Here is a 16,103-nt window from a genome sequence, read left to right as displayed (position 1 = left end):
GATCATCAAAAGTAGGACCCATTTTATGATGCTATTTCATATATCTGTCGAACATGTGTACTATTAGTTAGCGCCCAGATTTTGGGCACGCTCTCGCTATAACGTAAGCTGGATGTCGTAATGAAGTTATTTTTAGAATTCTAACACGGCGATTGCATTAAGAACTAGTGTATCTATCATTTCCTATACAACATGTATTTTTTTGTCATGTTTATGAATAGTTATTTGGTCAGAATAGGTGAGTTTTAGAAAAATATCCGCACATTCTGGGAAAAAGATGCTACGTTAGCACAATGTATAACCACTGATTTCAGCTCTAAATATGCACATTTTCGAACAAAACATAAGTGTATGTATAACCTGATGTTATAGGACTGTCATCTGATGAAGCTTATCAAGGTTAGTCAAAAATTATATATCTTTTGCTGGTTTGTTACGATCGCTAACTTTTGCTGCTGGTAAATGGCTTGTGTTTCTGGCTATTGTGGTAAGCTAATATAATGCTATATTGTGTTTTCGCTGTAAAACACTTAAAAAATCTGAAATATTGGCTGGATTCACAAGATGCTTGTCTTTCATTTGCTGTACACCATGCATTTTTCAGAAATGTTTTATGATGAGTATTTAGTTATTCCACGTTGGTCTCTATAATTACTCTGGCTGCTTCGGTGCTATTTGTGACGGTAGCTGTGATGGTAGCTGCAATGTAAAACTGATTTATAGCTCAAATATGCACATTTTTCGAACAAAACATAGATTTATTGTGTAACATGTTATAAGACTGTCATCTGATGAAGTTGTTTCTTGGTTAGTTTGGTTGGTTCTTGGTTAGTTAGGTTGGTTTTGTGCATGCTACCTGTGCTGTGAAAGAAATGTCTGTGCTTTTTTGTATTTGGTGGTGAGCTAACATAAATATACGTGGTGTTTTCGCTGTAAAACATTTTACAAATCGGACATGTTGACTGGATTCACAAGATGTTTATCTTTCATTTGCTGTATTGGACTTGTTAATGTGTGAAAGTTAAATATTTCTCCAAAAAAAAAATTGAATTTCGCGCTCTGCCTTTTCAGTGGAATGTGGGACGAGTTCCGCTAGCGGAACCCCAGTCCTAGACAGGTTAAGCCCTATTCGAACAGGATTAGTTTTACTGGGTGTTGGTCAGATAATGTAATAATGTGCACAAGCACAAAACACCATATCTGTCATTTTAGTCCCGCTCGAATTTGCCATGTCAGTAATTTGTACATGGCAGGAGAGTAACAATTCCAGACAGAATAACCTACTGTTTTTTGGCAAACTCCAAGGTCCCGTGATAATACTAGTCCCGTGCGAATCGACATCCATGTGTTTTGAGAGAAATGTCTGAGTTTGACAGGTGTTGCTCACGGTTTGAGCAAGAAAAAACAATAACTGATTCGATAAATTGAACGATGTGCAGCGCACAGCCTATATACAGTGTGAAGAGCCTACATGTATCAACTTTCACAGTGAATGCTTTTGTTAATATGTTTTGTGCGTATGAATTGAATATCGCCAAATGCATCAGCACAAAATAGTGTGCCTATTTAATGTAACCCTTGCTGTTAATAGATCGCAAAGCAGCATACAACTGACCTAAAGGTTTGGAAATTATATGTTAACTTTTGCATCCATAGCCTTAAAACGCATCGCAAGTGCAAATGCACTGTTTAGCTTACATCTGAAGGCTGGGGGGCATTTACACGTTTACTGCGAATCGCAAAAATATCCTAATGATTATAATCACATTTCCTCAATTAAAATTGATACCAAAGATGGTTTGGTTTGGTTTAGAAACTAGCTCGAGTTATCAGTGTAGACCTGTTGTCTCCTGGACTTGTTAAAATATTGTCACGCCTAGAAAAAAACCTCCAGGCTTCTGTCATAACTGTCAATTTATTGGAAAAAAATTAAGAATTACAGGGGGCAGTTTGGAAAAAACGAATCCCGTCTGAATCGTCCTCTGGAATAACGGACATTCTAGAGTAATACTTTCATAACCAACATTCTCTAGTAAATCTAGTCCCGTGAGAATAGGGCTAAGCCTAATTGTACAGTTGAAGTCGGAAGTTTACATACACCTTAGCCAAATACATTTAAACTCAGTTTTTCATAATTCCTGACATTTAATTCTAGTAAAAATTCCCAGTCTTAGGTCAGTTAAGATCACCACTTTATTTTAAGAATGTGAAATGTCAGAATAATAGTAGAGAGAATGATTTCAGCTTTTATTTCTTTCATCACATTCCCAGTGGGTCAGAAGCTTACATACACTCAATTAGTGTTTGGTAGCATTGCCTTTAAATTGTTTAACTTGGGTCAAATGTTTCGGGTAGCCTTCCACAAGCTTCCCACAATAGTTTGGGTGAATTTCGTCCCATTCATCCTGACAGAACTGGTGTAACTGAGTCAGGTTTTTCAGTTCTGCCCACAACTTTTCTATGGGATTGAGGTCAGGGCTTTGTGATGGCCACTCCAATACCTTGACTTTGTTGTCCTGAAGCCATTTTGCCCATTTGGAAGACCCATTTGCGACCAAGCTTTAACTTCCAGACTGTTGTCTTGAGATGTTGCTTCAATATATCCACATAATTTTCCTACCTCATGATTCCATCGATTTTGTGAAGTGCACCAGTCCCTCCTGCAGCAAAGCACCCCCACAACATGATGCTGTCACCCCCGTGCTTCACGGTTGGAATCGTGTTCTTCGGCTTGCAAGCCTCCCCCTTTTTCCTCCAAACATAACGATGGTCATTATGGCCAAAAAGTACGATCTTTGTCCCCATGTGCAGTTGCAAACCGTAGTCGGACTTTTTTATGGCAGTTTTGTAGCAGTGGCTTCTTCCTGGCTGAGCAGCCTTTCAGGTTATGTTGATATAGGACTCGTTTTATTCTGGATATAGATACTTTTGTACCTGTTTCCTCCAGCATCTTCACAGGTCCTTTGCTGTTGATTTGCACTTTTCACACCAAAATACGTTCATCTCTAGGAGACAGAACGCGTCTCCTTCCTGAGCGGTATGACGGCTGTGTGGTCCCATGGTGTTTATACGTGCGTACTATTGCTTGTATAAATGAACGTGGTACCTTCAGGCGTTTGGAAATTGCTCCCAAGGATGAACCAGACTTGTGGAAGTCTACAATTTGTTTTCTGAGGTCTTGGCTGATTTCTTTTGATTTTCCCATGATGTCAAGCAAGAGGTACTGAGTTTGAAGGTAGGCTTTGAAATACATCCACAGGTACACCTCCAATTGTCCAATTGACTCATGATGTCAATTAGCCTATCAGAAGCTTCTAAACCCCTCGTCAACATTCCGCTGAAAAGGCAGCGCGGGAAATTCTAAAATATTTTTTTGAAATATGTAACTTTCACACATGAATAAGTCCAATACAGCAAATTAAAGATACACATCTTGTTAATCTACCCACCGTGTCCGATTTAAAAAAGAAAAATGCTTTACAGCGAAAGCACAACATATGATTATGTTAGATCACTGCCAAGTCCAAAAAACACACAGCCATTTTCCCAGCCAAAGATAGGAGTCACAAAAAGCAGAAATAGAGATAAAATGAATAACTAACCTTTGATGATTTTCATCAGATGACACTCATAGGACATCATGTCACACAATACATGTAGGTTTTGTTCGATAATGTGTATATTTATATCCAAAAATCTCAGTTTACATTGGCGCCATGTTCAATAATGCCTCCAAAATATACGGAGAAATTGCAGAGAGCCACATCAAATAACAGAAATACTCATCATAAACTTTGATGAAAGATACATGTTTTACATAGAATTAACGATACACTTGTTCTTAATGCAACCGATTTCAAAAAAACTTTACGGAAAAAGCAAACCATGCAATAATCTGAGACGGCGCTCAGATAGAAACAAAATTTCTCCGCCATGTTGGAGTCAACAGAAATACAAAATTAAATTATAAATATTCTCTTACATTTCATGATCTTCATCAGAATGCACTCCCAGGAATCCTAATTCCACAATAAATTGTTGTTTTGTTCGATGATGTCCATTATTTATGTCCAAGTAGCTACTTTTGTTAGCACGTTTAGTACACATATCCAAACGCTCGTGCAGGTCCAGGCAAACTTCGGACGAAAACTTCAAAAAGTTATATTACAGGTCGAATAAACTTGTCAAACTAAGTATAGAATCAATCTTTAGGATGTTGTTATCATAAATATTCAATAACGTTCCAACCGGAGAATTCCTTTGTGTCTATAGAAGTAATGGAACGCAAGTCGATATCATGTGGAATACGCGTGACCAGGACCTGGCTCTCTGCCAGACCACTGACTCAAACAGCTCCCATCCGGCTCAACATCACAGTAGAAACTTCATTCAACGTTCTACAGACTGTTGACATCTAGTGGAAGCCGTAGGAAGTGCAGATCCACATCCCACTGGGATTTCAATAGGCGATGAGTTGAAAATTGACCAGCCTCAGAATTCCCACTTCCTGTTTGTATTTTTTCTCTGCCATATGAGTTCTGTTATACTCACAGACATCATTCAAACAGTTTTAGGAACTTCAGTGTTTTCTATCCACTAGTAATAATAATATGCATATATTAGCATCTGGGACAGAGTAGGAGGCAGTTCACTCTGGGCACGCTATTCATCCAAAGTGAAAATGCTGCCCCCAATCCCTAAAAAGTTAAAGGCACAGTCAACTTAGTGTATGTAAACTTCTGACCCACTGGAATTGTGATTTAAGTGAGATAATCTGTCTAAACAATTGTTGGAAGAATTACTTGTCATGCACAAAGTAAATGTCCTAACCGACTTAGTTTGTTAACATGACATTTGTGGAGTGGTTGAAACACTTAGGTTGGAGTCATTAAAACTCATTAATGTAAACTTCCGACTTCAACTGTATAAGAAAATTGAGGAGAGCGCATACCTCAACTTAATTAGGTCTATACTCAATAGCCTAACTGTTAAATGTGCCAGGCTTTATAAATCATATATATCTACAGAAATAAGACAGATCATGCTTCTGTTGCCTGTTTGAGTATTTGTTTAATTGCCTGATTCCGTGAGCACCAAGACTCATGCAACGGAAAAATGTTGGATAAAGCAATTTCACAGATTTGGCTGTTTTTAATCTTTGCTATTCTATAATAAAGTCTTTATTATTTGGTGTTGTTTACATTGTTTCAAACAGGCAGAAAAATGATAGTGTAATATAGCAGCACCTGTTTGTCATACATATGCAACTCTTGCTCCTATACCCTCCTTTTCTTGAGCTCCTTATTGTTATTATTACAATTATTATGATCGTCATTATAATAAGTAATGTCGTTATCATTAGTAGGCTTTGTATAGTAGCCTTGTGTAACCACCATCGAGCTGTAGGCCTAAGAGCGCATCCTGTTTAGTCTTAATAACTGTAACTTAGTTAGGCCTATATTTCAATATGTAGGCTACTGTATCAATCAATCATTCATTTGTTCATGCCATCAAACAGCAAATGAGACATTCATGCTTTGAAATGCAATCAAGCATTTTAGTTTTAAAATTAAATAACAAAGGGAGCTTTTAATAATTAGCCTAAACAATAAATAAACTACAATTCATGAATGCATGCAACTGTTTTTAGTCTGCTGTAATAAAGGCTTTATATGTTTTTCTCGTTAGAACAGACTCTCTGGTACACTTATTTATTTAGTGTTGTTTATACTGTTCCAAATGGTCAGAAATGTTTTTTATATTGTAATCTAACAGCAACTGTTTGGCACATAATACTCACTCAACAATTGCTCCTATACCCTTCTTTTTCATGATCTCCAGTAGTTTCCACAACTAAGTCAAATGTCTTCCACAGATCTGACTTCCCCTTTCCCTCCTGAGCAACCAGTAAACATTCGCCAATTTCGGGTTTCTTTTCCATGTCCTCCGCATCCATTTTGCTGTCACGTGTTACTCTGTTCGGAGTTTGTTATAACCAATTTATTGATGTGATTATGACAGGCTATAGCTCAGGCCCTATTGGTCACATGCATGCAATGCTTACATGTTTCACATGTTTGAGCGAGTAGGGAATGTTTTTCCTAAACAAATTAGAGATTTCGATAACTTTTCAGTCAGAAACAATTAAGAAAGAAAATGGCTGAAATGAAGTAGCAGCTTCAGCATGAAAGCGCAATAAACACTTGCTGTGCTGCCTTTGAGCTGCAGTATTGAGGAGAGCGAGACAACATTGGCCAGTCACTCTGTAATTTTTTTAAACAGTGTGACCATTGGGATCTTGAGTCATTTGTGTGTCTTAATTACTTAATCACACAGTCTGCTTAAAACATCAGACGAGCTCAGTGCATATGTAGTTGGTTTTATTCAAACACATAGTGTGTAGTTGTCTATATATGGAAAAATACTTTCAACAATTAGACCAATCGATTGGTTGAAAGAACAGGACGACTCTCGGTCGAGCAAGATTTATTTTAGTCGTAGACAAACCTAATATGCTCAGTAAGGAAAACTGAACAAAGCGTCTTTGAACAATTTAAACCGTATCTGTACAGTTATTTAAGTGGCTATTCTTTGGAAACATTTTAGTTTGTTTATAGGATAGTGGGAGATAACGGAAATGTATTTTTCTCCCATCCTTGTGCTGGCAAATTACCTACATCTCGCTCTCCAATGTTTCCCCCCACACACAATCCCTCCCTTTCTACCCCCTTCCCTTTCTGTCGTCTAACTTTCCCTGGGTATTTATCTTTGCCATTTTAAAAAGGATTGGACTCAATTTGCCATGATTTTGACCCATCATTAAACTGCACAGTGGGCAAAAATTGTTTATTGAAACTTTTCCCCCGATTAGTCATTTATAAGATTTAGTTCATGATGGATGTACTGTTTTTATTCCATTAGAAATCTGAATACTGGTATTGGGCAAATGGAGGTGTCAATCAAACGGTGTTGTCCTTTGATTGGTCTAGGTGTGTGGGGGTTGTGGTAAAAACAATGACTGGACCTATTAATTTCACTGTTTGGCTTTTAGACCAACATCGTCAAGCTCCAGCACTTTCAATTACCATATGTCATTCAAACAAGCCTCTGCTGATGGCCAAACACACTCTGAAAACACACACACACACACACACACACACACACACACACACACACACACACACACAAAACAGTCGTTATACTTATTTGTCCCTTGCTGAGAAGATAAATGTGGCCAACTCTGTCAGGTACATTTCCAACAGCATGTCAGGTTCATGAAACATCACAGGAGCTTCACGGGGTGACATGGAACAGGCCCTATCAGGATTGCGGCGGCTAATTCAGTTTTTCCACTGTAACGCAGGGTGTACAGCAGTTCCAAATATCCTGGGTAATGGCAGTATTGATCCTCGACATCTGAAGCCAAGTAATAAAGGTTGAGGTGTGTGACAGCACACTGAGTGAGAGATGGGGTGTGGAGAAAATGTGACGAGAGGATAAATTCATGGGCTTTTTCTCTCTCCCTCTCTGTCGCTCCTTCTCTCAGTCGCTCCTTCTCTCTCCCCTGCTGAGAAACCCTGTTCCATCCCTTTCAATCGTTTTTTTTTTCAGGTCAAACCCTTTTGATACTTTTCCTCAAGTTCCCTTGAACTTCCTTTGAGGAAATTTCACTTTTATTACTTATAATTAACTTTTTTTGCTGCCATCATTACTCACTGTATAAACTGCTACCGTAAAGACACTAATACTCACTGTAGAAACTGCTACCGTAAAGACAATAATACTCACTGTATTAACTGCTACCGTAAAGACACTAATACTCACTGAATAAACTGCTACCATAAAGACCGTAAAGACACTAATACTCGCTGTAGAAACTGCTACCGTAAAGACAATAATACTCACTGTATTAACTGCTACCGTAAAGACGCTAATACTCACAATATATACTGCTACCGTAAAGATGCTAATATTCACTATATATACTGCTACCGTAATGACACTAAAACTCACTATATACTGTGCATTCGGAGAGTATTCAGTCCCCTTCACTTTTTCCAGATTTTTTTTATGTTAGAGCCTTATTCTAAAATGGAAGAAATTGTTTTTTCTCCCCTCATCAATCTACACTCAATACCCCATAATGACAAAGTAGAAACAGGTTTTTAGACATTTATTTATTAACAATAAAAAACTGATATCACATATACATAAGTATTCAGACCCTTTACTCAGTACTTTGTTGAAGCACCTTTGGCAATGATTACAGCCTTACGTCTTCTTCGGTATGACACTACAAGCTTGGCACACCTGTATTTGGGTAGTTTCTCCCATTCTTCTCTGTAGATCCTCTCAAGCTCTGTCAAGTTGGATGGGGAGCGTTGCTGCACAGCTATTTTCAAGTCTCTCCGGAGATGTTCGATCGGGTTCAAGTCCGGGCTCTGGCTGGGCCACTCAAGGACATTCAGACACTTGTCCCTGAAGCCACTCATGCGTTGTCTTGGCTGTGTGCTTAGGGTCGTTGTCCTGTTGGAAGGTGAAGCTTCGGTCCAGTCTGAGGTCCTGAGCGCTCTGGAGCAGGTTTTCATCAAGGATCTCTCTGTACTTTGCACCGTTCATCTTTCTCTCGACCTGACTAGTCTCACGGTCCCTGCCACTGAAAAACAACACACACAGCATGATGCTGCCACCACCATGCTTCACCATAGGGATGTTATTGGCCAGGTGATGAGCGGTGCCTGGTTTCCTCCAGACGTGACGCTTGGCATTCAGGCCAAAGAGTTCAGTCTTGGTTTCATTTGACCAAAGAATCTTGTTTCTCATAGACTGAGAGTCCTTTAGGTGCCTTTTGGCAAACTTCAAGAGGGCTGTCATGTGCCTTTTACTGGGGAGTGGCTTCCGTCTGGCCACTCAACCATAAAGGCCTGATTGGTGAAGTGCTGCAGAGACGGTTGTCCTTTTGGAAGGTTTTCCCATCTCCACAGTGGAACTCTGGAACTCTGTCCGAGTGACCATCGGGTTCTTGGTAACCTCCATGACCAAGGCCCTTCTCCTCCTGTAGCTCAGTTTACCCGGGCAGCCAGCACTAAAAAGAGTCTTGGTGGTTCCAAACTTTTTCCACTTAAGAATGATGGAGGCCACTGTGTTCTTGGGGACCTTCAAAGCTGCAGAATGTTTTTGGTACCCTTTCCCAGATCTGTACCTTGACGCTATGGACAATTCCTTCGACCTCATGGCTTAGTTTTTGCTCTGACAACTGTGGGACCTTATATAGACAGGTGTGTGCCTTTCCAAATCATGTCAAATCAATTGAATTTACCACAGGTGGACTCCAATCAAGTTGTAGAAACATCTCAGGGATGATCAGTGGATACAGGATGCACCTGAGGTCAATTCCGAGTCTCATAGCAAAGGGTCTGAGTACTTATGTAAATAAAGTAATAAATTAGCAAAAAATTCTAAATACCTGTTTTGCATTGTCATTATGGGGTATTGTGTGTTGATTGATGAGGAGAAAAATGTCTTATTTAAATCAATTTTAGAATAAGGCTGTAACGAAACAAAATATGGAAAAAGTGAAGGGGTCTGAATACTTTCCGAATGACACTAATACTCACAGAATATACTCCTACCGGGAAGACACCAATACTCCCTGTACCTTCAGGTGCAATCAAATGAGTCCGTCACTGGTGATGGAGACAATGAATGAGCCTTCTGAAACCCACCCTCGGCAGTGTGATAATATTCTGTACCATCAATCTTTGACTCATTAAACCCAATAGAAGAGTTTCACTGCGGACAGCAGAGAGCATCCATTGGGAGAAATTACTAATTATAACAGTGCATCTATAATAGAGCCTTATTTTCTGAATCAGGCAGTATTAGAGTAGAGTAGGTGTTTTAGTAATTGTTTGGATACACAGTTATTGTGTTTGGCTGAAAACATTTGGCTTTTTCCCATGTTTAAATGCACAGTTAATGGAATCAGTAGACCTATCCAATTTCTTATTAACAAGGACAGAGAACTTGCGCAATGAATTTCAACTGGGATTGAAAGAAGTTTCTCTCTCACAGTAAGGACCATAGTCAACGTTGTTGAGTGTTCATTGTATTACTGAATTCATTTTATTTCTGTATTTGGTAGTCTTATATAATATGACATTGAATTGAACCCATCTCTCATCTAACCATTGGGCTTTCTTTGTGCAGTCATTCATGGTAACAGGGTGATTGGCCACCCTGAGTTGTGTGTGTCAGTCATCCATTACCTGTCAAAGAGCTGCCACTGCTGACTAGAACACAGTGGTTGTTTGGTAACACCACGCATGAGGGCCCCCAATATCCTAACCTCCCTAGGAGCCAGGGCCCTTATCCCTCCATATCCCCAGTTTGGGAGACATGGATCCCCAATCTGCTACTGTCTGGAATAGCTGCATTCCTTTGGGAGACAGTAGGCTTGATGTGTGTAGCTCATATAATGCAGAGCGGAATCAGAAAAAATCCTTCCTATTGAACGGAGAGGGACAATACCTTGCCGGGCATGATGAAGTTTCCCCCAATCTCTGTTTTTCTGTATGTGTGTATGTATCAGATTTGCATGTAGTACACTGTCACTGATAGATGATACATTGAGGAAAATATACTGAACAAAACTATAAATGCAACAATTTAAAAGATTTTACTGAGTTATCAGTGACTCGTATAAGGAAATCAGTCAATTTAAATAAATTATTTAGGCCCTAATACATGACTGGGAATACAGATATGCAACTGTTGGTCACAGATACCTTAAAAAAAGTAAGGGCGTGGATCAGAAAACCTGTCAGTATCTGGTGTGACCACCATTTGCCTCACATCTCCTCCGTATAGAGTTGATCAGACTGTTGATTGTGGCCTGTGGAATGTTGTCCCACTCTTCAATGGTCATGCTAAATTGATGGATATTGGTGGGAACTGGAACGCGCTGTCATACACGTCGATCCAGAGCTTCCCAAACATGCTCAATTGGTGACATGTCTGGTGAGTATGCAGGCCATAGAAGAACTGAGACATTTTCGGCTTCCAGGAATTGTGTACAGTTCCTTGTGACATATGGCTGTGCATTATCATGCTGAAACATTTTATTATTATTTTTTATTTATTTCACCTTTATTTCACCAGGTAGGCTAGTTGAGAACAAGTTCTCATTTACAACTGCGACCTGGCCAAAATAAAGCAAAGCAGTGCAACACAAACAACAACACAGTTACACATGGAATAAACAAACATACAGTCAATAATACACTAGAAAAAGTCTATGTGCAAATGAGGTAGGACAAAGGAGGTAAGGCAATAAATAGGCCATAGTGGCGAAATAATTACAATATAGCAATTAAACACTGGAGTGATAGATGTGCAGAAGATGAGTGTGCAAGTAGAGATACTGAGGTGATGGCGGGGGATGAATGACATGACAATAGACCTCAGGCTCTCGTCGCAGTATCTCTGTGCATTCAAATTGACATAGATAAAATGCAATTGTGTTCGTTGTCCGTAGCTTATGCCTGCCCATACCATAACCCCACCGCCACCATGGAGCACTCTGTTCACAACGTTGACATCAGCAAATTGCTCGCCCAAATGACGCCATACACGTAGTCTGCGGTTGCAAGGCCGATTGGACATACTGTCAAATTCTCTAAAACAACATTGGAGGTGGCTTATGGTAGAGTAATGAACATTAAATTATCTGGCAACAGCTCTGGTGGACATTCGTGCAATCAGCATGCCTATTGCATTCTACCTCAACACTTGAGACATCTGTGGCATTGTGTTGTGTCACAAAACTGCACATTTTAGTGTAGCTTTTATTGTCCCCAGCACAAGGTACACCTGTGTAATGATCATGCTGTTTAATCTGCTTCTTGGTATGCCACACCTCTCAGGTGGATGGATTATTTTGGCTAAGGATAAGTGCTCACTAACAGGGATGTAAACAAATTTGTGCACAAAATTTGAGAGAACATTTCTGGAATCTTTTATTTCAGCTCATGAAACATGGGACCAAAACTTTACGTGTTGCATTTATAATTTTGATCAGTGTATGTGGGTGGATATGGGGGAATATTTTTCAACCGGGAATGAAAAGTAAGAAATGTAAATGTACATAAAAACACCATTATCCATCCACTAGGTGCCAGTGTTGGTTTGTTTTTGGGAAACTGCTTGTTGTTTCCTGTCCACCAGACTATAATGAAGAGGCGTGGATGTGTCCTGTTTGCCCAGGCAATGGGCTGGTGTGCATAGAGTAGGTTAAGCTATTGTCTGAGGCAAATACACTCCATGATGTGGCAGTTCTGTACCACGGGCAGTGGCAGCATCCTTGTCCTGTGCATGTTTCTGATTCGGCGTCACAGACAGTGACATCACTACCTGACCTTGCTTTTAACTACTGCTGTTATAGTACTCCTGACTCTAAACATGAACATAGAAAATGCCATCAATGGATAGCTGTAGACATGTTGCACCCAACAGTAACCTAAAGAATAAAGGGTTGGGCCTACTGTTGCTTTTACATTCTGTTTTCATTTAAATAAGTCATTAATACTTGATAATACCTTAAGCTTGTTATGACATAATTCCTGAGTGATGGTAACTAGACATGAGTCTTGCTGTAGAAGTATCCCTATGGTTCTATGACTGGAAAGACCCTGCCCATTCTCTGTCTACTATTGAGATTTTAGTTGGCTCTCTAGAACACAGCACATAGGCCAATCCCTTCTCCCTTGATAACTACCATGCCTTGGATGCAGCAACGCCCTCTTTTTAAGCTCTATGGCTGAATCGTAACCCCACAGAGCCAGGGATTTAGTTGAATGTGAGGAGGAGATAGAATATATCCACCCTTAGCTACTGCACCGCAGGGTACTGCTGCTCAAAATGTAATCACATTTACCGTGTAGCCTATCCATATCACCAAGCCTAGCACTCCTTTCCCCATCTCACCCTCCCACAGGGAAGGTGTGTGTGTGCCATGTACAGTGTACCACCTGTGTTGTCTAATAACCTATCAAATATACGTTAATTACTTACATTTTTGGGTGAATCTGAACACTTGTTGCATATGCATCATAGGTATGTTGTAGCAGCATGTATCATTTACAGAGCCCTTTGTGTATGCAAAACCCCCAGCACAGAGCAGATACCCTTATTCTAGGAACTCCTGCCTGGAGTGTTCCGTATGCCATAGAGACAGCTAGGATGAGTTTAAGATGATTCTGGTCTTTCCCAGGTTCCCGCAGAGATATGTTCTGTGTATCCAATGACTCTTTGAGGCAATACAAGTCTAAATCAGCTTAAAAACTCTGCTCAGGAAATAGCTTTTGCAGTCGCAGCATTAGGCAGAATAGCAGTTTAAGCTTCATGGCACTTAGGCTATAGAATTATGCTCCATGCTCTGCTGCAGCTGCTTGCTGTGTGTATTTCTTAGAATGGCATCTAAATAGTTGATAGTACCCCGGTCCTAATACTGTAGGCAATACATACTGACTATTAATATCCAAGTGAAGTTATTGTAACTCGGCCAAAGATTTCTTTGATTTATTTGATATGATGTGGTGTAAATGCCTTTGTGGCACATGGCTATCAATTGTGCATGCCCACAGTTGTGTGTATTTTTACTGTCCTTATAACTGATTTTCTATCGTTTTAGAATACTAAGTTTACACAGTAATATAACTTTATTAACCGAATCGAGTGACAATATAACCGTTTTATACATTTTTTCGACTTTCATAACCTTTATCTCACCTGCCGTTTCGCCACAGGGGGGCACTCTTGTACTATGGCACTCAGCACCGGTGGAGACGGTGAGGAAAATATAATGAACTCGGAAAACAGATTCCTTGTACCCATGCAATCTGCAAAGTGGTGATAATTCGTTTTGGGCTGACATAGCTCTGGTGTTTGTTTGTTTTTTCAGATATTGTCGCTTGGATAAGTGGGACAGAACACGAGGGCATCGTTCATTTAAGAGGTAGCCTAATGAGTAATGTGGTATTGAGAAGTCTTTGAACAGTTTGCTATCTGCGGTCACTTCTTATGCAGCAGAGCGAAAGAGAGAAAGAGGGAAGCATTGAAGCTACTCTCTCTTTCAGCTTCGGATAACCATCGCTTTGTATGCTGTAAATGATTCATATTTTTTTTCGCAACCGATCATCTATTTCGGCCCAAGTTTGGAGGGTGCAGAAACCACATTGCGGATGCATCGAATGCAATCGAAAGGATCCCTATTCCCCAAACGGTTTGAAGGATGAAACTACGTGCTGTGAATTCAGAGTAAGACCTCAACTAATTTTGGCTCGTTCCTTTTGGACCTATCTGTATGATTGACTATCCTACAAACCTGAAATGGGACAATATATAATCGAATATATAATTTCACAATAATTTTGTCTGCTTGTTCGGGGCACTGATTCCGAGACTAAAAAGGATACCCGTGCCTATATATAAGTTTTAAACTAACACCGCGTCAATTAGACGACATCCCTTCACAGTTTCCCTATTGACATGCTGTAGGGTCTTTTCCCCCATATGGAATCATGGCTTCGATGTATCAGAGGTTCACGGGCAAGATCAACACCAATAGATCTTTCCCCAACCCACCTGAAGCTAGCCACCTACTCGGCGGGCAAACAGTTGAAGACGAGAATACCGTGAAGATCCCGCGCTTCTGTCAAGACGTACGGCCCCGTTTCCAATGCCAACAACAGAGAAGCGCATGTGGGGACGAAGAAGATGATGTAAGAAACACATTTCGCCCCTCTGCATCCCTCCCTCTTTAGCCAGGCTCCCTTGTGCGCATCCAATCAAAATGTCATGGCGGCAGGGGGTTATGCATGCAGCAGATATTAAATTATTATCCCCGCGTGCATAACTCACTGTCGTCATGACATTTTTATTCAGAAGAGAAGAGTGGTTTTACATTACTTTATTATATGTCTTGTATACATAGGCTATATACTCAGTTCATCAAATGACCGACGATATATCACGTCAAAGGAAACGTGTCAGTATGAAACCGGCTCTGCGTAATTGTGTACAGTTATTGGAAGAGGGCGTTTCCGTGCAGTTTCTCGGTTACTGTCATGTATGTGGTCAGACGGTAGTTACTGTCCGAGTTGAATATTACTGTCTGTTCTTTATTGAACTGCCGCTAATGAACATTCTTCAGCTGTTTGTGGGCGAGTATCTCGGTCCAAAATTGCCTACGTTATTTAGCTGACAGATGGCGCGCACAAAATTATATCGGGGCTGGTGTAATTAGATTCGGCCAGGGGTTTTTATTTGCGAACATGGCGGCACAGTTTCAGCATTTTACCGCGTGAAGTTTTGCGCAGCGTCCTGTCTGTTTTTTTCTCTTGAAAATAATGTGATGTTGAGATGTGATGGAAATACACAGGAACAGTCAGGTTTTAACTACTGCACGATAGACCTAGATAAATGAGTAGTAGGCCTGTGCTATGCTTATTCAATTTCACAGTCTTATTGATGTAAACCACCAGGATTTGTGATATCAATGACAACCATTCGAAGTCTGTCGTCGGATCGCTTTAGCTCGTTAAAATTGTTTTACATTTCCACAATTGATGAACTTTTCAAAGTTTGTGGGAAAAAAAGTCACGTAAGGCCTATAAAGCATCGTATCGCCAAGACCCGCTCCGTTTCACTGCCCGTGGTGCTCAATAACCCCATCTGGCTCCACATTGTGCTCCAGTTCAGTGTTGATTTCGCTGTCCAAGGTGCTGAAAACGTTATTCGCTCTACTCTCATCCACTATCCAAGGTGCTGAAATGTTGGTCACATAGCCGAGGAAATATACAATACATAAGCAAAAGTATGTGGACACCTGCTCGTAGAACATCTCATTCCAAAAACATGGGCATTAAAATGGAGTTGGTCCCCCCTTTGCTGCAATAACAGCCCCCACTCTTCTGGGAAGGCTTTCCACTAGATGTTGGAACATTGCTGTAGGGACTTGCTTCCATTCAGCCACAAGAACATTGGTGAGGTCGGGCACTGATGTTGAGCGATTAGGCCTGGCTCGTAGTCGGCGCGTTCCAATT

General features: G+C 40.3%; 1 protein-coding gene across 5 annotated transcripts in view; it reads left to right on the top strand.

Annotated features, from left to right (window-relative positions):
- The window catches only part of LOC139531721 (A-type potassium channel modulatory protein DPP6-like), a 341,641-nt gene that overhangs the window by 111,632 nt on the left and 213,906 nt on the right, over window positions 1-16,103 (top strand). The window contains exon 1 of one of the 5 annotated variants that reach the window (XM_071328430.1): window positions 13,898-14,316. The exons of 3 other annotated variants lie outside the window; for them this stretch is intronic. In XM_071328430.1, the coding sequence (XP_071184531.1) occupies window positions 14,167-14,316 (150 nt within the window). In that variant the 5' untranslated portion in view covers window positions 13,898-14,166. One more of the 5 variants, XM_071328429.1, reaches the window with a different exon arrangement.

This window comes from Salvelinus alpinus, chromosome 10, assembly GCF_045679555.1.
Source record: "Salvelinus alpinus chromosome 10, SLU_Salpinus.1, whole genome shotgun sequence".
Taxonomy (NCBI): domain Eukaryota; kingdom Metazoa; phylum Chordata; class Actinopteri; order Salmoniformes; family Salmonidae; genus Salvelinus; species Salvelinus alpinus.
This window is presented reverse-complemented; position numbering and strand designations above follow the sequence as displayed.